Source organism: Malaclemys terrapin, chromosome 2, assembly GCF_027887155.1.
Source record: "Malaclemys terrapin pileata isolate rMalTer1 chromosome 2, rMalTer1.hap1, whole genome shotgun sequence".
Classification (NCBI taxonomy): Eukaryota; Metazoa; Chordata; order Testudines; family Emydidae; genus Malaclemys; species Malaclemys terrapin.
In genome coordinates, this window is record NC_071506.1 from 119,762,801 (window position 1) to 119,786,097 (window position 23,297).

A 23,297-nucleotide genomic window follows, 5' to 3' on the forward strand; every position below is an offset into this window, starting at 1 on the left:
ATTTTGGGCTGTATAAGTAGGGGCATTGCCAGCAGATCGAGGAACGTGATCGTTCCCCTTTATTCGACATTGGTGAGGCCTCATCTGGAATAGTGTGTCCAGTTTTGGTCCCCACACTACAAGAAGGATGTGGAAAAATTGGAAAGAGTCCAGCGGAGGGCAACAAAAATGATTAGGGGTCTGGAGCACATGACTTATGAGGAGAGGCTGAGAGAACTGGGATTGTTTAGTCTCCAGAAGAGAAGAATGAGGGGGGATTTGATAGCAGCCTTCAACTACCTGAAGGGGGGTTCCAAAGAGGATGGAGCTCGGCTGTTCTCAGTGGTGGCAGATGACAGAACAAGGAGCAATGGTCTCAAGCTGCAGTGGGGGAGGTCCAGGTTGGATATCAGGAAAAACTATTTCACTAGGAGGGTGGTGAAACACTGGAATGCGTTACCTAGGGAGGTGGTGGAGTCTCCTTCCTTGGAGGTTTTTAAGGCCCGGCTTGACAAAGCCCTGGCTGGGATGATTTAGCTGGGAATTGGTCCTGCTTTGAGCAGGGGGTTGGACTAGATGACCTCTTGAGGTCCCTTCCAACTCTGATATTCTAACCCTAGCCATAGGCGATAAGAAGGAACTGTGGGGTTCCGGGGGGAGGGGGGATGTCCATAGCGAAGCCACCCTTAGATATCCAGGGAAGGGGCTAGGTTTACAGACACTGTGGATACTGCTAGGAAAAGTTCTCCAGCTTTAGTGCGCTGGGCGCACACACACAAGTGAAATATTCGTCTGAAACCACTGAAAGAATAATTTGAATTTACTTTTCATTATAAACATGCTGCAAGAAAAGGTTTCTGAAGTGAGAAGCTACTTTCATGTGTTAATTCAGCTTTCATTTACAGTGCACAGTTAAAGCTCTACTCGTTTACGATTACTGGAAATTCACCAGTATAAGATGAGAGGGAATTAAACTAATTGTGGTTTATAACTTACACTTAAAACAAATATTAATTGTTTATGATGCACTGGAAAGGGTTTATTAAATGGAACATAAGATCATTTGTATTCTGTTCCCTGGCATTGCTATCAAGGCTAACTGGAATCAAATGGAAAGGCATTTTAAAGCTATGTGTGAGGACCTTCACAGAAAATACTGCAGCTGGTTTACAATCTATATATTGCCAGGCACACCAGCATAAATATATCTTATGAATTTAGAAATACTACTATTCCTATCCCTTATAGTATTTGTGTGCAAATGCAATGCCCAAGTGCTTGAAACTGTGTCTGTTAAGTGCAATTGCCTACCCTAAAGAAAACCTTCCCCTTAAAATGTCTGTTTTAGGCTTTAGAGTTTCCATACCCATCAGGATAAATAAGAAAGTTTACAGATGTTGTTTCAATCTGTGTAGGACACTATTACATTGGTTCATATGAAGAGCACTACTTCCTATACCAAAAGGGCTAGAAATGGAAATTTAAGTTTGAAAATGAAAACTTGCACTGTGCAGACTCAATCTATCACAGGGGCCAACTAAACACATCAAGCAGGCAAAGAGTTTGACATCCCTGCTTCAGAACACTGGTAAATTTAAATTAAACCTGTGGATATACTGCTCCATTTTTCCTGTTCAGATGTACAATAGGGTGGCAATAGAGTTTTTCAAAGATTTTCTAACCTCTCCTGGGACTCTCATGATTGAAGAGAATGCCATTCACAGCAAAGAGATTGTAGGCCTCCCTGAAGTTCACCACAATCCAGTAGGCATACAGTTTGGCTGCTCCTACAAAAATAATTTAAATATTACATATACAATCACACCCATAGACAGTGAGAGAAATGCATTTCTTTATAGAAAGATGAACTAGAGTTTGATTAATTCTCTCAGTGTGTCATATTTCACCATTAAAAAAAAGCCAGCCCAATAAACAGCAACTGAATGAGAAAACACTCCTTTCTGTAAAGCCATAGTCCTGGCTAGGAAGTGTTAAGGCACCTTTCACTTGTTTTCCTATGCACACTCAAGCATAGCACTTTTTTTTTTACAATATAATTAACACAGTCAGAGCGTGTGAAATATGCCACGGTGGTGACCTCTGCTAATAAAAAAAATTACTTTGGGGGAATAAAAGAAAATCTGGTGCCTTAACACTTCAATTGATTTGAAACTTTATCACTACAGTCTTCTATGCACATTGCTTTAATAAGTGTTTCCAGTTAGTTCCTGAGAGAAGTGAGCTCTTGGGAAATTTTCATTTAGGCAACAAAAAAAATGAAACCTTATCACTTCAGTGCTATCTTACACCTCTTCACTAAGAAGGAATCATCCCTCCCTCTCACCCATTTAAAGAGTTTTCCGCTCCAGATCTGAATGAACAAGGTTTTGTGAAGTGAGATGGTAATTTCCAACCCTCAGGCAATGGCAGCAAATACTTTTTATTTAGTAATTTATAAAGGTATGCTTCTGAACATGTCTAGTCACTTTTGTTCTATCTTTATTTTAATCTCATACCCAAATGACTTCAGCCCTGAGACATGAGGAACAGAGTGGGCGCAGGCGCACACACACGAACACTCACCATATGGAGATCTGGGATAAAAAGGGGTAGTCTCCTTCTGTGGTATTTCTTGCACTTTCCCATAAAGTTCACTGGTTGAGGCTTGGTAGAACTTCACAGAGTTGATAAGGCCACAGGTCTTAACAGCATCTAGAAGCCGTAAAGTGCCAACTCCATCAACATCAGCAGTATATTCTGCTAGGTCAAAAGAAATCTTGGCGAGGGAAAGAGGAAGAAAAACAATGACAGAGATTTACTAAAGGCAACCACAAATGCAACAAGTATACACAACTGATTCACATTTATACCTTGCTATCAATAGAACCAGCTATATAGGTTCAGGCTGATTTCAGTTTTTAATTTACAAAAATATCCAAAATGATTTTTAAAAATACACTGATAACGAAAAACAGACTTCTGCAATTTGACTACAAAACTAAAAGGCAAAAAGAAGCAAAAGTCTAGGAGACTAGTAATCTGCTACCAAAGGGCATTCCCATCCCTAGATTATTCCCACTATTCCCAGCAGATGATGCAGATTTGTGATCCTTCCTTCTCCTTTAGTCCATATTTTGACAACAGTGAAATAGTTAACAGTGATGACATTTAAATTACTATTATTGGGTATCTGAACTATTATTCCATTGAAAAACAAGGTAGTTCACACTTTTCAAATATATTGTTTCAGGCTCTCTGCAGATTCAGGCAGAAAAAAACTTCATTCATTTCACACTTAAGTGTTTTTTTTCCCCTGCAATCATAAAAACTAGAGATTTAGGGCTTGTCTGCATAGCAACTGGAACTAAAGTAACCAAGTCAAATGTAATGCAACATCTCTAATTACTTTGGTGCAAGCCTAATTTTTAACAACATAAATTATATGAAAATAAGTCACTCTTATTCCAAAATAAGAGGGTCCTCACACAAACTTCCATTGAAATAACTAAAGATATTAATTAAAACCAATATAACTACTTCAGTTCCAGTCTACTGTGTAGACAAGCTCTTACTCAAAAAAAAAAAAAAAAAAAAAAGAAAAAGAAAAAGAAAGAAACCTGACATTCTGGAGAACAAAATGGAAGCCTAAAAAAAAAAAAAAAAAGTGTGAGTCTGCCGATCTGGTGTAAACCAGCATAATTCAAGCCCTGATTTGGTGGGGAGAGGGAATAAACAATTTCATGACAGATTGATTTTAAAACATAGCAGCTTCTTGAAACTTTTCAGGGCTTTGAAAGGTCACAGAATGTGATAAGTAGCATAAATAAATATATTTATCACATCGCTCCAATTTATCACATGGATACCACCTTCAAATATATGAGGTGAATATATGAAATAAATTACAAAACTCCCCTTGACTGCTATGGGGCCAGAATTTCCTGCATAGTATATATTATTTCTACTGTATTCCCAGATGATAATCCTTGCTCATATGCAAGTCATAGCAGACTATCATACATGTAAATTGTAAATGTACCTCAGGTGAGCTCAGATGAGAACAAATCTTTTCTAAAAAATCCCAGATTACAAATTCTCTGTCCAAAGTGAACACTGAGCCTATAGTAGCAATACTAGAAACTGATCTCACTGGTTTATGTACAGACCAAATGCACAATGCAAGCTTTTCCCTATTCCTTGAGAATGACCTCAATCTTCACCTGGAAAAATCACTCTTGAGGGTGTGAGGTAATTCTGCCTCCATGTTTGCCCAGTCCCGAGTGTCTCTTGAGCAGAAACTGACAGCTTTGTGTGCGCTTGGTGTTTTTGTAAGGTGGGCTATTGTTCACTAGGGACTGGGCTCAAACCACTAAACTCATTTCAATTAGGACTTCAGGTTAGACTAGAATGGCAGCCATGAAAGTGAAAAATGTGTGCTTTATCGGCTAAACATTCCAACTCCAATAATGTACCCTAAGACACTTTACACTGCACAGGGGCAGTAATGGCTTGCATGTAAATAATTGGATAAGTTCTTAACATGGGACATATTTTTTGTGACTTCATTCTGACACTATAGAAGACAGAGCTTTATAAAACAGAAATTCCTTACGTAGATTATATAGACAGATTTGTAAATGAATCAGACCACAGAAAATTCAGGATTTGTCCAATATCCAATTATCTACCTTTCCTCTATACATACTGGTTCTATGAAGCCAAATAAAGATTACAGATAAAAAAAATCTCAGCCCTCTCCAAGTAAGAGCTCTTAAAGAAAAAAAATCTACAGTGACTGGTCAACATTTAAAGTGCATGTAGATTGGTGGGTCTTAGTATACACCCATTTACCCCATTCATGAAGTGAAAAGGACAATGATTTGCAAAAACACACTGAACCTGCCTTCCTACCAAAATTTGGCTGCTATGACTGCAATCAAAATAAAGAGGAGAAAATAGAAGGATTAAGAGCTACCCCACCCCAAAAGGTCCTGGAACATGAAGTGAGAGAACTCCCGGATCATTGGCAGAAGGCTAGAACCAGCACAGAGATCTACAACTCCCAAAAGAAAAACCTTAGAGCCAAATCTTACAGAGTGCTGAGCGCTCTCAGCTACCATGGTTTTCAGCACCTTGCAGGTTTGGTTCCAAAAAAATTTAAGAAATCTTATTCCTTTTTATGTGCAAAGGATTCAATCCTGCCAGGTTCTGAGTGCCTTCAGCTCCCACGGATTTCAATGTGAGAGCTCAGAAGATCACTGGAGACAGCTCTCAGGTTCCAGCAAGTATTAGTAATCTGATGACAGTTCTAAATTTTCAAATATAAAATGGTACAAGATTTAGCCATATTATAATAAAATGTTTCAGAAAATCAGGTTGCATAGATGCATTAGCTGGAACACTTCTGATATCATGTGACCGAAAGGCACAAAATAACCATGGCAAGTCACATGATCACCCTCTTATCATCCAACTTAATACAGATAATCAGTTTTATATAGTAGTTTGCTACATTTTGAATGTGTAATTTTTATTTTAATTGCCAGCTTCAATCTTTACAAAAGATCTGTATATTACAGGGCAGTATTTCAAATATGATGTTTCCCAATTAATAGTTCAAAATCAAGCGTAGCAAGGTCTTTAATAAGATTTAAATGCTCACTGAAAGCTATCTAAATGAAAACATATGGGACTTTTACCCTCCAAAAGAACACATTCCTATCATATCTCTGAGTACTGTATACAGGCATACAGACTTACTGGTACTTGCTTCTGACCACTGTGTCGTCAGTGATGGTCATTTATGAAAATATATGCGAACTTTACGCACTTAGATAGGTTTAACTTTGTAAGATACTTCATTTCTGCTCTGTCATTAAGAACAATCAAAAGGATGGACTAGAAGCATAATAATGTTTAGCATTTGAACAAAACCAACAGGTTAGAATGGTAACATTCTGAAACTACTCATGGAACACAAATGTTCTGAAGTTTTAAACTGTTTTCACAATTGTTTCTCAATAAAATATATTTATTAGAATACACGAATATGGTAAATGCTTAATGGTTTATTAAAAGATGGAAACTTATGTAAAACAAAGGGGGAAAACAGGATAAGTTAAGTTTAAATGATGTATCTCTCATTACTGAAGTGAAATATAATGCTATTAGTAATACGGAGTTGAAAGTCACTACACTCTTGAAGAGTTTATAGTACTTTATTCAATTTTACCACAGTAAGAAATATTTCTCTCGGTGTCACAAAGCTTCCAGAAAGGTTTACCTGAGAAGCAAATAATAAGGAAAGGAAAGGAAGTTTGCCGGTAAATGTTTCAAGGTTCAAAAGGGCGCCACAGTAGTTATTTTTTGTGTGTGTGTGTGTTCCTTCAAATCACTAGCTTGCTTTGAATAATAAAGTGTGCTTTCCATTGCCAATAAAAGCGCTAGGATCAGTTATACCATCTTAATAAACAAAAACTGTTCAACTCCTTAGGAATAGGAATTTAAGCATAACATTCCAGCTGCTAAATGTAACACACAATATGAGTCAAACATTCCTATAAAGGCTTAATACACTGAAAAAAGCAAAATTATAAGGATTTCAACAAATGGAAAGATTTTTCACAAATCAGGGAGAAAAATATCTACCTCTCTACAAAGCCTTCAAGGAACAGTATGAGAGAACATGGCCAGTTTCCTCTCAAGTTCTGAACCATTCAGAAGGTGATTGCAAATTTTAAAAGTTTTTCTCATCAGTACGCTCCCACAATAAAAAGCAGTAGGATGGAAGATTGCAAATAAAAGTACAATACAGTACTAGAAAAATCATAAATGAAAAGACAGTGGACAGCCATTTTGTCTTCTTTATATTCACAACTAACACAAGAGAAATTCAGAATATTGTTCCAGCAAGAGAACTAGAGATGGGAATCAATAACAGAAGAGCTAATAAATATACATTTGCATCAATCATGTCACTTTTTTTGGATTAAAAAAGAGTTACACCACCTTCACTCAAGCTGAGTAGTATCTTATTCCTGAAGCAGACACTTTGATTTCACGAGTAAGGTATTTCCCACAAGAATAAATGTGGCAGAATCAGACGAAAATGTGATCTGCACAGCAAGGGAACAAGGAATTTGAATAATAAAGGCCCATTTCTGCTACCCACACTCATAGTGAGTAGACCTCACTAGCACAAATAGTCCCATTAAAGTCAAAGTGACACTTAACATGAGTACAAGTTTCAGAGGGGCAGCCATGTTAGTCTGTATCAGCCAAAACAACAAGGAGTCCTTGTGGCACCTTAGAGACTAACAAATTTATTTGGGCATAAAATTGAGTTTTAGCCCACGAAAGCTTATGCCCAAATTTGTTAGTCTCTAAGGTGCCACAAGGACTCCTCGTTGTTTTAAAATGAGTAAGGGCTGCAGACTATAAGCGAAATCCTGACCCCACAGCAGTCAATGGGAGTTTTGCCATTGACTTCAGAGGTGTCAGGATTTCACCCTCAGGCCCTAAGCGAGACGATCACAGTCTAAGCTATCTGCTGTTTGGTGATCTTAAGTGCAAAGTACAATTACTACTCTATAAAAATAATAACCTATTCTAAACTACTATAAACATTATTTTAGGGCTCAGTTCACCCCTCTGTGTGAAGCAGCAGCACAACTAATCCAGAACAGGTTTACACTAATCATCTGAGGAGGTACTAAATTTAACCATATTCATTTTTATTTTTTTAAAAACACAAGTAAGTGCAAATTAGTGGGTAAACCAAGTTTAGTTGACTTTGGCTTGCTATCTTCAACCATATGCTGATCAGGCTGCCACTCACTGTTGCAGAAAACAAGGTGTTTTATGGCAGAAATGCATTTCTTAATCTGAAGAAAATGACAAACAGAAAAAATAGGCATCCAAGTTTTTTTTACAGTGCCAGTCTCTTCAGGAATGCAAAGAAGATGGGGTCTGATGCCACAGAGAAGACTGAAGTTAATCTGGAAATGCTTGTCTCTGTAAAGTGCATTGTAGACATATATACAATATTGTACACACTTATGCTGTAATAACATAACACCCAAGTTGTTTCAGTACGATTCCTTCCCTTGAAACTGCTAATGACAGCTGCTGAAGACCAAATCTGAGCAGAGTGAGTAGGGGAAGGAATGAGAGGGAGGGAGAGAGAGAGAAAGAGAAGGGCTCATCATCTGGTTTAGGAAGCAAGGCTGTTGCTCTACCTTCTTCTGCTATATGCAGTAAACTAAACAAGAACCAAACTAAAGTTTGTGACTAAACCAACTCCCCTCCATCCTCATCCTCCAAATACACAAGCAGTATTAGGGCCCTACATCAGTTTTTTGTTTGTTTGTTCTTCTGGGACAAATTTAACCTTTAGCCACCCTCAACTTCTCAGGGTTAATATGCCAGTGGCAAAAAACTGTGAGGGGTTGATTTTTTTAAAAAAGAAGCATCATTTCCTGGTAGAATTTTTCCCTAAGAATATAAGAATCATGCAAGATTCTAGTCTAAGAGGTTGGCAACAAACCAATCTTGGAGGTTGAATTGGAGGGTTAGTAAAAAGCGAGGGTTCAAACCTCAGCTGAGCCAAGTTTAGGTTCAATACAGTTGGGGCCTGAGTTCTATTCTTTTCTATATAGGATCTTATACCACCCTCATCACCCTAGTATCTAAACATCCTTCCAGTAATGCATTAAGCAATGTGACTAATATTGGGGTACGTCTATACTTACGTCCGGGTCCGGCGGTAAGCAATCAATCTTCTGGGATCGATTTATCGCGTCTTGTCTAGATGCGATAAATCGATTCTGGATCGATCCCAGAAGTGCTCGCCGTCGACGCCAATACTCCTGCTCTGAGAGAGGAGTACGCGGAGTCGACGGGGGAGCCTGTCTGCCGCATCTGGACCCGCGGTAAGTTCGAACTAAGATACTTCGACTTCAGCTACGTTATTCACGTAGCTGAAGTTGCGTATCTTAGTTCGAAGTGGGGGGTTAGTGTGGACCAGCCCTTGGTTACACGTAGTTTGTTCTCTTTCTCATCCTCTCCCCAGAGAACTGTATGTATAGGAGAACGTTTTGTTGATTAGAGGTGTGAGCACATGTGGCATGTGGATGTTAGAGATGGCAAGGTCAAAGAAACATGCCTGGCACTCGTAGTGGAAGGTGGTGAGGTTTGCGATGGTCCTTAGTTCCTGTGGGAATTAATTCCATAGTCTCAGAACAGCCCCAGAAAAATCTATCTCCCATACAGATGAGCTTTACCCCGATGGTAGAGAGTTCCATTGTCCCATAGGAGCAAAACTGTTGACTAAGATCTTCATCCCAGAGCTTCAGTCGATTTTTTACATACCATGGACCCAGTCCATTGAGGACCTTGACAATAAGGACCATGTGTTTCAGTATTCTATGGAAGGCAGTATAGGGAGTGGAGGACAGAACTGATGTGCTCGCGGTACTCCATGTAGCTGAGGAGATGTGTTGCAGTGCCCTGTATGAGCTGCAGTGCCCTAAGCTCTGAAGGTTTTATGTCCAAGTGTATTGCATTACTGTAGTCCAGACTAACACGGCTGCTACTCTGAAACATGCAGTCCAGATGAAAAGTGATGAAGGTGTGGTGGCTCTAAAACACCTTTCTACATTCAGTAATTTGGTTGGCTGGTAGTTGAAATAGTTTCTGACAATTTAGAGCAGCCTAAGGTGGCTTTTGGAGGAATGGGTGTCTGCAGCATGCTCAGTGCAGATGAAATGTTCAGAGATTTTTAGCAGTAAGACATGCTCCTCTGTGTATGTTCAAATGGTAATTTTTTCATGGTTTATAACTTGGCCAATCTAGCCAAATTTTCATGGGGACAGTACAAAGCACCTTTCTGACTCCAAGATTATCCCCTCGACAAATTTCAAGATCTTGCTCCAAACCTCTGAGGTGATAGAGGTCTTCAAAGAAACAGCAAGAAAAACGGGTTAGTATTGTTAAAACTACCTATTTTCCCCTTGCCTCTTTATTAAAAATGGCTGCACTCTTTTTGTTAAATCTTTATCAGACAAAAATTCAACCTGAGGCAGAGTAAGCATGGAAAAATTTAGCCTGAGAAGTTAAAGTTTGACAGTTATAAAAGCAAACTGAAAACAGGGGATTATAACTGGAAATGTCAGGCAACTTTAATAATAGAGGTTCTCTAAGAGAGCCTCCTGCATTACTGCAGGTGTAGTTAGGAGCCTGGTTCACCAGTGCCCCTCCACACACCCCCACTCTTCACTGGTGTCTTTGAAGCAATCTATTGGCAGACATCTGACAGTTGAAAAAATGTACTGTCTAGAAAAGCCCTAACTGCCAGTTATTTTCAAGTTTCAACATCACTCTCCTTCACTAGAGTATTAGTTGCCTCTCAGAATTATTTTAAACAAGACAAAGGCTTCATTGGCTCTATAAAATATTTGTCATCTCATATTGCTTTTCTAAAAAAAAAAAAAAAAATAAGTTGTGCCTGTCAGCTTTTTATAATGTTTAAGTTTGAATAAGTGGCATTATTTGAATAGGAAATAGTAGATACTAGTCACTGAGATTGCAAGCTAAGGCCTGATCCTGTGAGCTAATTGTCACAGAGGGAGTTGAGAGATGCTCAGCACCAATTTGGAGGCACACATCTTTTCACAGGATCAGGTCCCACACCTACCTTTGCCATTCATCATCTCTCCTCCTCAGACGGGCTTCATATAATGGAATGTTCAGATCTGATAGCAATAAAATGCTGAAGAGGAGGAGGAAGAGGAGGAGGGATATCATAGAACATGAGATTCAGAATGACCATAAACCTTTGTCACAAAAATGTAACCTCCCCATTAGTTTTGCTTATCTTCCCATCCATTCGTTATTAATTTGATGGAATTGGGAGTCGTCAGGGTTATGTGATGCAAGGAATTTATCTTGTAGAACAATCTCCAACCAAGTGTTCAAAGAAGCTTGAGTTTCAAATTACAGAAAGGTTTTTTTGAAACATAGGGGAAAAAAGTGTTTTGGGGGGAGTTTTTAAACCATTTTCTAACTGGATATTTAGAGCATATCTATGTTTACCTTACACTGCTAAAGCACAATAAGCATGTAGCAAAGCCAGGAAGGGTTTTGAAATGTTGTAACTTCAATGATTAGTGACACTATAATACTCTGAAAGTTTTCTTACATAGTGAAATCCAGCTGTGCCAGAAGCTTTAAACACTATTCAAAAAAGGCTAAAGGGGCGACTTGCAGAGTCACTAGAGAACATTAGAAAGGAAGATGTAAAAAGATAGCCAATTCATTTTACTTTATACGTGCCAGGGGAATAAAGGACCATGAATAAAATGTGAGAGGGAAAGAGTCACTTTGAAAATTTTCCTTCAATGTTTTTTAAAAAAACAACACACATCTCCATGGATAAAGAAACTGATTTAAAAAATGCTCATTAAAGTTAGAACCAGGCATTATTATTATAATGTATTTTTCTATCTCATACGGTATGACATTCTTCCACAATTCCCTCCTGTGACCCTGGATGCTTTCAAAACATGAAGCAAGAAAGTTTTTAAACATGAAAACTCCATCAAAATGCAGAAAACAAAAAAAGTTTACTACACCATTTTTTGGAGTCCTGCTATTGAAGGCAAGTTGGATTGTTGCTTTTAATTCAGCTGCAGGCCACAGGTTAACAATTCCATTTCTCTCTAAACAATCATCCCTTTAATCCACCTATCATGAAATAACCTAACAAAAATGCTTCCAAAGTGCTTGACTCAGTTTATTCATAAACTTCAAAAAGAGGTTAATCTCTTCTGTTTACTGGGAGATTTAAAAGCCATAACATCATCTTTTCAAGAATATTTTTACACTGTAATCAACTCATTAGTCTATTGTGATAATAGTTTATTAACAGTCCAAAATTGACAACAGGGGGTTTAATATGGGGGCAAATTCAGCAAAGCAGATTGCTGATTGTATTTTCTGTAAGTTACTCAGGCAGAACAGTTTCCTTGCTGTCCTATTTTAATGTATATGGAAGACGTTTGCATTGCAATGGGTTGGCAGGATCATTTGCTGATTCAGCCTGTTAGCAGCGTTGAAATTATGTTTGGAAATGCTGACTGATGCCACAGTCATAGCTTCTCAGCCCACCCCCCAGATATAAAGGAGGTGAGCGTGGCTCACTGGGCTGGGGAAACAAGGGTGAGACAGAGAATGTGAAGTGAAATGAAATGTAGCTCTCTTTACTTTAATAGTCCTATGCCAGTGTTTGTCCATAAATGCTCCAAACAAGAGGTTAGATTCTGGCAGGCCTCTCTGACGATGTGCAAAGGTGGCAAAAGTGCCAGGAGAAATCCCCATTCCCTTTGTGCTCCTGCACAGGAGCTGGCCAGAGTCCCAGTTGGAAGTGTAGTTCCTGCTTGCTCAAGATCCCCCCCATGAACAATCACCCCTGAAAGGGGAAAAGGAGGAGACTGGGGAAGACAAGCATACGACTCATCCCTGCCTCCCTCTCTCCCTCCAACAAAATTGCCAGACTGGGAGTATATGCTGCATCCTCTTAAAGGACAGTGCAACAGCTATGCTGCCTGGAAGCTAAAATTTCTCCAGAGAGTACAGTTACTGCATGGCCCCTCCAGATATCCTCTGCAAACACATTTTCCAGGCCAACTATGCAGGTACTGCCAGAAGTTCTTTTTTAATCAGTGATCTATTTAAAGCAAAATTACATATTTTTTGTCACTGATCACTTAAGAAAATTACCTTTTGGGCTGCAATTTCTCATGCTTATTTTCAGCCCTAAATGACCTTGTTTTGGAAAGCTCAAAAAGAGTCTATTCGACTGTTTCTCAGTCACACAACAAATGCGAAAAAAGTATTTCCTCCAGTGAAAAATGGCTTTAAAAAACAAATAAAATTCCATATTTTGCTTGTATGTAGCCTTGAATATGGACTCTTGCCCTTGCTGTGTATGAAGACATTTGGTTCAGAAATAAATTAAATGTACTGAGCAGGTGCAGAATTTCTAGATCAGGTCATTTCTCTAATAGAAATCAATGAAGATCTCCAATACTGGCATTTACAAATTAACAGAACTTGATGAAAACTGGAAACCATTTTTAAACAAAACTTTTTGTGTGATTTTTCCTCCTCATTTTTGGGTGAAATTTCATTGACTAAAATCTTCTGACTAGCTCTCCAAATGACCTAACTATTGTTTTGTCCTTGCCTTATTTTTTTTTAAACAATAAATCTGTACAGCAGTTGAGATTCTAAAAAAATGACAGATACTAAAACTGGAAGATAACCGGCAATCAGTGTTCCCCTCCCCCCAAATTTCAATGCGTCCTCAATTTTGTAAACCTACACTGAAGTGTGATGCTCTGAAACTTTCCAGATGTTTTCTACTGAATGAACAGAAATGAGAGGAGGGTGAATTGGGCGAACTTTGAAATGGGGAGTCTTTTTATGTGCCCTGAAGTGAAGTTACCCCTTGCACCCCTCACTGTGCATCAGCCATTACAATTTCACAACAAAAACAAATGTCCCCTACAAGAATTAATCCTTCTATGCCTCACTTCCCTGTCTCTAAAATGGGGATGATAGTGCTTCCCTACCTCATAGAGGTGTTGCGAGAATAAATACTTTAAGATCGTGAGGTGTTCATATACTATAGAAACGGGGGCCACATAAGTAGCTTTGATAGACAGTCAGACCCTAAACACACTTGAGCCAATCATTGAATTTTAAAAATTAAGAATGGCTGGGCCTTGAGACACCTCCCAGAGGGGGGGAAAGGAAAGGAAAGGAAAGAAAAAAGGAGTTTCTAGAAATTATGAATCTGTTGTTTACAGATTGTTGCTTACACTCAAAAAACTATGAACAAAAAGCAGTGCCTCTATTAATTCAATCTGCAGCCTTACAATAGCAGGGTACATGGGGGGTGGGGACATTGCTTGGGCATGGAGAAAGCTGTGTAGGGTACATACTGTATGGGTATGTCTACATTGGTATAAAAAGCTCACGGCTGGCCCAGGTCAGCTGACTCAGGTTTGTGGGGCTTGGGCGCCAAGGCTGAAAAACTGGTATAGATATTCGGGCTCAGACTCCAGCTCAAACTCTGGGACCCTAAGAGGGTGAAAGGCCCTAGAGCTCAGGATCCAGCCTGAGCCCAAACGTCTGCCCTGCAATTTTTAGCCCCGCAGTCCAAGTCCCGCAAGCCCGAGTCAGCTGACCCGGGCCAGGTCTTTTATACCTGTGTAGATGTATCCTAAAGAGTTAGACATGTTTTTATGCACCTAAGCAATGCCTCTCCATCTACATTGATATTTATACCCATGCTAGGGAGCACATGAAGTGTAGCATTATATAGCATTTTGTATGTTCAAGCACAGCTCCCATTGACTTCATGTGCACCTGAGAATGCTCAGCACTTCTGTAAATCAGACCCCAGGGTCTCAAGTCAGGCACCGAGAAAATGAAGAACACACAATTAGTTACCACCTCTAAAAAAGTTTGGTGTACGTGACTTGCCCAGAAACTCTGTGGCAGAAGCAAGGCTAGAATCCAGTTCTCCAGGGCACCGAGACCAGCCCTTCTTTTCCTGGCATTCCCTGCCACATTCACTACACACCTCCCAACTTCTGAAATGGATTAGGCAGGAGTCCTGCAGACAACATTCTCCTTCACCGCAGACCAATTCCTCCTCAGAGCAAACCCATCCTGTGCATGGAATGAGGCAATCTTAATTCTCTGAAATTTTCTAACTTCTGAGTGCTAGACTTTGCAAATCTAAATATTGACCTTTTCATGTATTTTTTTTTTAATAATTTCTAAGGCTTTTCAAAAAGCAAACTGAAAAAAACAGAAAGTCCATAATGTGGCACCATATTGGCATATGGATCCCCAGAAGGTTTGGAACCTTTATATCTACCACACAGATCTCTGCAACTTGAGCTAACGGAGTAAATATCAGCAATACAGGGGGTTGGGTGAGAGAGAAGCTTTTGAGCCACACAGAGTCCTTTTTCTGTCACCAACAGAAGTTGGGCCAATAAAAGATATTACCTCACCCTCCTTATATCTCTAATATCCTGGGACCAACATCGCTACAACTACACTGCATACAGCAGTACAGGTTGAAATCCTTGACGTGGAACAGTAGCAGTGGGGGTTCACAGCTGAGCAATGGTGAGACTGGAATCTTGGATTCCATTCCAGGCTCTGGAGGGGCGTGTGCTCTAGTGGGCACAAACGCTGCCCATTTCCTCAAGCTTGACCTCTTCTGCTCCTTCCCCCCCAACCTATCCCTTTCCCAGGTTTGCTTTTGTCCCATCTCTGAGTCCTCATGCCAGTCACCTTCTCCCCAGTCCCAGTCACCACTCTTCAGGCCTCTCATCCCAGGCACAGTCTCCTTGCCCAACCAGTCCTAGCCTTCTCCTCTAGACACTCCATCATTGCCTCAGTTTCCTCACACATTCCCAGTGCGAATCTCTTTGCCCGGCCATTCTCATTTCCTTCATCTCAGCTCCCCATCCAATCTGTCCCTCCCTCTCATTCCCATCTTCCAATCACAACTACACCTTCACCAACCCCACTGGCTCCCAGTCTCAAGCTCTTCATTCAATCTCAGTGTCACCCCCCAACTTGACTCCTTGACCAATCTTTTTGAACAGTTAGTCCAAACTCCCTTCCTCCCCACCACACTGTGACTCCTTTTCAGATCTATTTTCCCTTCTATCCATCTTCTTCCCCTGCTCCACTAGTTTGCAAATGAAGGCCACCTCCCTGTCCAATTTCAGATCCCTGTTCCAACACATGGGGGTGCCAGAGTATTACAGAAGGAAAAGGTCACCAGAATTTATTAACATGGGCAAAAACATGTCTCTTCATTCCCTGCCCCCTCTCCACCCCCGATGTTGTTCTGAGAAACAGTTGAACTATTTTGGCTGAAATTTTTCCAAAAAATTTAGCTTGATACAGGCAGAAGTTTCACCCTGAGCTTTTAAAATTTGGCAAAGCAACTGAGAACATGATCTTGTAAGTGCTGGGCAACTTTAGTAACATGCAGTGCTACCAGCCCCACCTATAATACGCACAGACAGACACAGTATTCTTATATTTGACAGGTTAATGACTAATTTTAAGCTTAAAATATTTTTAGCATCCTTTATTATAGCAACTGCTTTATTGGAGTGGAATAGTAAGCCTTGTTTTAGCAAAGGAAACAAATGTATTTAATGTCTCTGTGACTTGGTTTCCACATCTGTAAAATGGGGATAATAATCATTACATGCCTTAAAGGGCAAGGCTTCATTCATCACTGCCTGTAGGATGCTACAGAAGATATTTGATATGGAAGACATTAACAAAGTGCACTGCACTCTTACAATCATCATTGCTGTCGCTGCAGTTTCAATGTGATTATGCTTAAATGCAAAATGCTTACATTTTCTCCAGCTGTATACTTTCTGGAAGATGACTGCTGATCTTTCTATGTGAAAGCGAGCACCTCTGTGAACTCAATAGCAACCCCCTCACAAAATTCTCCATTTAATGAAATTATCTGACTCAGAGGGATGTGGGTCAGTAACCAGAAATCTGTGGGATGAACCAGATAATCCATGTGGGCTTGATAGGTATGGGGGCGAGGGAGGAGGACAATTTTCAGGGACAAGACTCATTTGTTAAACACTTTTGTTTAATATTTTTTTTTAACTGAACAAGGAGGACACCAGTCTCATAAAATAAATAAAAAAATGTCAGATCTGCAGCTGATTAGCCTTTAATGGGAATTTTTAAATTATTATTTTGAAAATTTAAGTCGTTCCACCACAATTCACACATAACAAGATAGGCACTCATTTAAAAAGCTGTGTTTCAACTTTGACACTTGTGAGGTGTATCCTGAAATCACAGAAGAACATTACAAGGGATGTGTGTACTTCAATCAGTTTCATCCCCGGGGTCCCTTTTTCATCCATCATCATGTTCTAACAAACATTAAGCAAATAGGAATAATAGCTACCTTTCATTTGAACATTAAGATACAGAATTCGGGAAACAGTTGGAGGTAGAAATGGTACGCCACTTATGTAGCTTTCAGAATAGTAACTTAAGACCATAACATTTTGGGGGTTATTTCCCTCTAGTTTCATGGATTCAAGAGATGAAAGAATTACTATATCGTTGAGCTGAGAGATAAACAATTACTGGGTTACACAAAACTCCACTTCATATCCATGCAGTGTTTCTATACTTTTTTTTAATTTTATAAATCTGTCAAGATTGAACTCTAAAGAATTGGCTGGCTCTGAGGAGGTACAGCCTTTCACCTCCCCGTCATTGGCTGAGGATGACAGTGAGAAAATACTTTATTGACAGCATATGAAAAATGAGGTCATATTCCTAGCAGATAAGGTGGTACATAGCATAAAATATAAACATAACGGCATTAATTGCCCCATTAGCCCTTTTCCTTTCCCCCACCGATGGGAGTTGCAGCACACTTCACTAAAGACTGACAGGACATAGAAGGCTACCCTATCGCCCCTTGAGTTGGACCCTGCAAATTAGGAATGAGGCAGGGTGAGTGGGGCATTGTAGTCAAGCCTGAGTTGCCAGTGTGGTGTATGAATTCATTCTCCATGACATTCAGCACAGATGGCATCTTTCATAAGCAAGACACACACACTTTTGAAATTCTGTATAAAAACATCTTTAAAAGCCTGTATAGCTTGGGCTCATACTATCCTGTTTCTACTGCGTACAAGTATTTTCTTTTAATTAGTACTTCTTTTCAATCATGCTTTTCTTTTTTGAATGAGGCAATGAACATATGAGTCAAGCAACATTAAAACCAAGAGCACATGCCAATAGCATTCTTATGTCATGGAAGGAGACAGGATGGCATGTTTTCATACACTTTTTCCTCCTAATTTTTCCATCTTTCCGCAAATGCTTGCAATCCCATAGAACATAGTGTACTAAGCTTCTGTGTCCTTCCAACCAATCAATGTTCACAAGAAGTTCACCAAGGCTAGAGTTTCCAGACACTGCCTATTCAAAGACAAATACTGAGTCCGAGGCACAAGTTGTGCATTTGTCATGCTAAGTTTGAATCCATCAAACCAAGAGACAATCCTAAATAGCCAGCAAATTCATAAAAGAGGCTAGGGAAACTACCAAAGAGTTTATGCATTTGCACTGCAAGAGAAAGACTCCTACAGCAAATGTCCTTGTGACAGGTAATTGCACATAAGGTGTATCTGCTGATTAGCAGTGGGGTATAAAGAAAAATGTGGGTTATTTTCCCCAGTCCAGAAATGCTGTTTAAAGCAATCTGTTGCAATAACGTTGGCAGTCAGCTTCTGAACAGGCCACACAATGCTATGTCCAGGCTCACCTGACATACAGCAAGTTTCGTCAGTGTGAGCCACCCTCCAGATGCAGGAATGTGGAGAGAAGTGAATCTTCCTCTGAATTAGTAGGGAGAAGAGGTGAAGCTGCCAAAGCTTGGGGTTTGGTTTTGCAGTGCTTGTTATCTTTTGATCCTGTATCAGAGGTAGGTTTTGCAGGAACCGAACTGCAGAAGCCTCATACATAGAGTTCAAAATGTAAAGATGGGATTTTAATAAAGAGTACAATAAATGACTAAATTATAAAACATTAGTGTCCCACAAACTCAGTAACTGTTTCAAGTTCCATTTCTATGGCTTTCAGCATCAGTGATGTACAAAGAATGGCCTCAGTTTATACAGATTTAAACCAATGTACATTATATCTGCAATTGCAAACACAATATTTGTTATGTTTAGGACAGTAATCACTTTCCCAAAACTGAAAGGATTTAAAAATTTCATAGTGGCAAAGTATGCTAAGGGACCATCCAGCATTTTCTCCAAAGTACAAAGAGTACTCTGGGAGTGAGAGGTTTTATGGTAATGTACACTCTCTCTGCATTAAAATACCAAATGTGCCATTAGATAATTGCCAATTTGTCTTGCCAATTTTTCTTTTTGAAGAAGGAGGAGAAAGAACGGGAGGAAGTTGAATGGAAGAGTACTGATTGTACTCTTGGGAATATTGGGGAAATAGTAAATAACCCCTTAGCACACAGACTGATTTAAGAAATAAAGTAAGATCTGTGGGCATATCCATTGTGTGAATAAAACTCATCCATGGACACGTAAGAGGTATGAAATTCATCAGAAGATCTCAGATCCCTCAGGGATGCAATTATCTAACGATAACCACACCCTATAGAGTGCCATTTTACTATCTGGTTGGAAATAAGAGGTGTATTTCTGACAGTAAGAAAAACATGAGCTTGATAGTTTACATTACTGAACAGTGTATGTTTCCTCTTGTTAACTCAACCAAATAAGGTTCCCTGTCTCTTAGCCCAGAACATGTCTTCTTTCAAATGGTTAGATTGCGCTTTTAATTCTAACAAGTTATATAAACTAGAAGCAAATCAAGAATCTTGTCAATATGATAAAGAAATAATTAAAGATAAATAGCATCCAGAGAGACAGATCAGTCAAAAAGTAAACCATTTAAATACCTAAGAAATCAAGTTTTCCAGTAAGGGATTAATAGAAAGTAACATTAAATTCCACTAAAAATCATTCTATTAAGCAACACAGCAACTTCAGGTGAACTGTGTTATCCTCGAAGGCTGTCATGCCCCAATTCCCTGCCTCACATTTCCTCACATCTTTCACAGAATGTGTTCTTGAGAGCCCTGTAGTTTTCTGGCATTTTACTTAAAGCCGTCTGTACTCCTTTTTAAATGTCTATGCTCCTCCTAAAAGTTGAGTGTTACACTAAAAAAACTGATTAAATAGTGATAAGATTCTGATACATATCAGCTGTTCATCCAGCTGTTATCCATGCACAATTCTCATTTGCATGCATATGAGTTTAGCTGCATAAATCCCATTCATGTTAATGGTGAGTGCACAAAATTATAGCCAAGGAGACAAGTGGAGATACCCTATTTTTCCGCATGATAAATGCTTGTAAGGTTTGTAATCAAAACATTGACGACACATGTAAAAGTATATAATATACATCTGTCTAACAACATGCTACACACCCACCGACCATACATCTATGGCACCTTTCATCCTTTATAAATTTTCTCTTAAATTACACAGATTTTATATTATATATATATATATATATATATATATATATATATATATATATATATATATATATATATATAAACAAACTTATTTCACAGCACTGTGGGAAAACATTTCAGCTCTTTACAAGCACATGACAAAATTATACAATGTTTTAGGACCAGACGTGAATGATGATATACCCAGCCATGAGATCTAATAAGATAATAGGCCAAAATGATACAGCAATTATAGCTCAATATTCTCATTTTTCTCGAAAATCAACAAGTTGTAATATCTTTGTTTAAAAATTACAACTTTTTACAAAGTTATGAGTACTAGAAACATTTTAATAATATATTTGTATACCACTCAGCACTTTAATGGTTGCCATCTTCCAAAAAAGTATACAAAATATCCCAAGAGGCAACATGTCTACCCGTCTCCACCCCCAAAAGTCAGAAGACATCTATTTTATTTTGATCAATTAAGAATGATGAAACAAAAGTAATTAAAGAAAACAGACAAACTTCACTCAGGAGTGTACATTTTATTTGATATATTACAAGGTTTTCCGATCTATATTTTTATAGTAAAGTTTCTGAACTACTTAAAACTATACTGTTGCAGTGGAAATTCTGCCCTGGCCTTAAACAAGAAGATTCTATAGAGCTTTCCTAATCCTATTTTAGGTCTTGCTCTGACTCCCAATTCCTACTGAATCAATGAAAGATTTGCCATTAACTCAATGGGAGCTACACTTGAGCTATCACGTAATCCACAGCTATACTTTGGCTATAATGCAATTGCTCTTGCATTTCCCTTTACTATTCCTCACTGTTATTCCATACTCCTGAACCAAGTCTGTCGGTTACTGCAGCTGAACTATGACAAATGATGTTTCTTCCATTCTCACAGAATGAAAGTGTTTCTGCATTGCATATCTGATCAAGTAGGGGCTGAAGTTTTAAAATTAAAAATTCATTTATACAACAATCAAACTAGAGTTCATAGCTTATCTGTTCACACCTCTAACAGAGAATAATGAGGTGTGTTCCACAAATTTAAAGATGAGCTGAAAGGTTTATACTTGTCAAGTCTGGGATACTGTTTTCTACTACATCGGTAAGAAGTAAAGCAATGTATGGAGAAATTTGCTGCCCCCCCCCCTTTTTTTTAAGGGTGTGATATTCAGCATAACAGAATCCTGAACTCAAATCTTGGAACATGCAAAGAGGAAGAACTGATTTTTAAACACCTGCCTTCTGTTTAAAACAGTATTAAAGTATTTGTAACTTGTCAGTTTGTCCGTGTACAGTCTATTTCTGATTTTCAATGTTAAATATATTTGTTAAATCAAGTTTTAAAAAACTGCAGAAATGAATTTTTGTTCACATTTAAGGACATTGTATTGACTGCATGGTAAAAGAGGTAACAATCTAGACCTCCTGTGACCACAAGTTGATCGTTTTAAGGAAAATAGTTCTTCACAATAGCATAAAACTAATGTTTCTATTTTTTTATCCTGCTCTCTTAATGTCTCTGCTTCCATATAATAAACCATTTAAATTTATTTTAAAATTAGGGGTCTGTTTTTTTTCCTATACAAATGACCAAGTTCTGCCAGCTTTATCAGTGGGACCATTCATAGTAAAATATTACTCAGTATGAGTAAGCATGGCAGAATCTGGCCCAATTTTTTTTAATGTAATTTAACTTCATTGTCAGAAGACCTGATTTTTTTTAACCTATTGTGTTAAGATTGACCCACTAAAGATCACGGTTAATATTGTTCAGATTTTTCATTCTATTTAGATCCGCTCCTGTACTGATGCACTAAGAGTTACATGCACGAATGGTCCACTGAGATGAGAATACATTTTCATTTTATAATGAACTTTTCTAAGCAAGTTTGATTAATCACAGCAGATTGTCAACCACTTTCACTCTATTTAGCACATCACACAGATTTAAAGCACACGTTTACTCTACAGAATGACATAATGAGGTACCATGTTCCATGACGGCAGATCAGATATACTCAGTTTATCCAATATTCCAGTCCTGCAGACTCAATCAGGGATCTAAAAGTCAAACTGTGTTTTTCCTTCTTCCACATGCCCAATAACAGAGGTTCTGCCAGCCAAATTAAGCCCTCTATTATACGTGTTAAAACCCACTGTTTTAAAATTGACCTCACTGACACCTTTGCAACCACAATGTTTTCAATGGAGTTGCACAGGAGTAATTAACTGGATATAGTAAAAAAAATCCGTTGATTAGCCATAAGAAGAAATCGACTTCAGCTCCCTCTCTCTGAGCTCTGCAGGGCTAGCAGAAATTAACATTTTTATTTTGTGTCACTGAAGTCAGCAGATGCATCTTTGAAAACACACAGGAAGCATATATGTTGAATAAGAAGCTGCGTTTTTACAGTGTCACTGTTCACAATACAAACCCACTTTAAAAGTCAACATTTACCACAATATGGTCAGGGTAAAAGTAGTTTAAAGGACTTACCAGTACACCAGAGTCCCGAGCGGGGCGTGGCCTCAACAGGAAGAGGCGTGGCCTCAACGGGAAGAAGCGGGGCCTTTCAATATTTAAAGGCCCTGGGGCTCCAAGCCACAGCGGGAGCCCCAGGATCTTTAAATCACCCCAGAACTACTAGCTGCAGAGGCAGCTGGGAGCCCCAGGGCTCAGGGCCGAATTAAAGGGCCCAGGGCTCTGGCCGTTGAGGAGCTCTGGGCCTTTTAAATCACCGCAGGAGCCCTGCCACCGCTACCCTGGGGCAGCAGGGCTCGGGCTAGGGCTGGGGTAGGGGCAGCAGGGCTCCGGCCGCTGCGGGGAGCCCCGGGCCCTTTAAAGCGCCACTGGAGCTGCAGCAGCTGGGCTCAGGCGGTGCTTTTAAGGGCCCGGGTCTCCCTCGGGCTGGAGCTCCGGGGCCTTTAAGTACCAGACTGCACTGGCTTACTTTCACCTCTGAATATGGTATATAAAATATATCCTAATTATTCGGTGTGGTTAGGATAATAAATGATCGAGGTATCTCTGTTAATGTGCTTTGTTAACAATTGACCTTTTTTAAAAACAGTGTAGCTCACTTAATGTTTAGAAGCCAAACAAATTAGCAAAATGTTCTTTAATTTTGATCTGAACTTTACAAGCATAAAT

General features: G+C 39.1%; 1 protein-coding gene across 1 annotated transcript in view; it reads right to left on the reverse strand.

Annotated features, from left to right (window-relative positions):
• The window catches only part of GMDS (GDP-mannose 4,6-dehydratase), a 563,918-nt gene that overhangs the window by 315,098 nt on the left and 225,523 nt on the right, over positions 1 to 23,297 (reverse strand). The window contains exons 5-6 of the mRNA XM_054018107.1: positions 2,563 to 2,755; positions 1,662 to 1,766 (exon numbers count right to left, since the gene is read on the reverse strand). Coding sequence (XP_053874082.1) covers positions 1,662 to 1,766; positions 2,563 to 2,755 — 298 coding nt within the window. The remainder of the gene's footprint in view (positions 1 to 1,661; positions 1,767 to 2,562; positions 2,756 to 23,297) is intronic.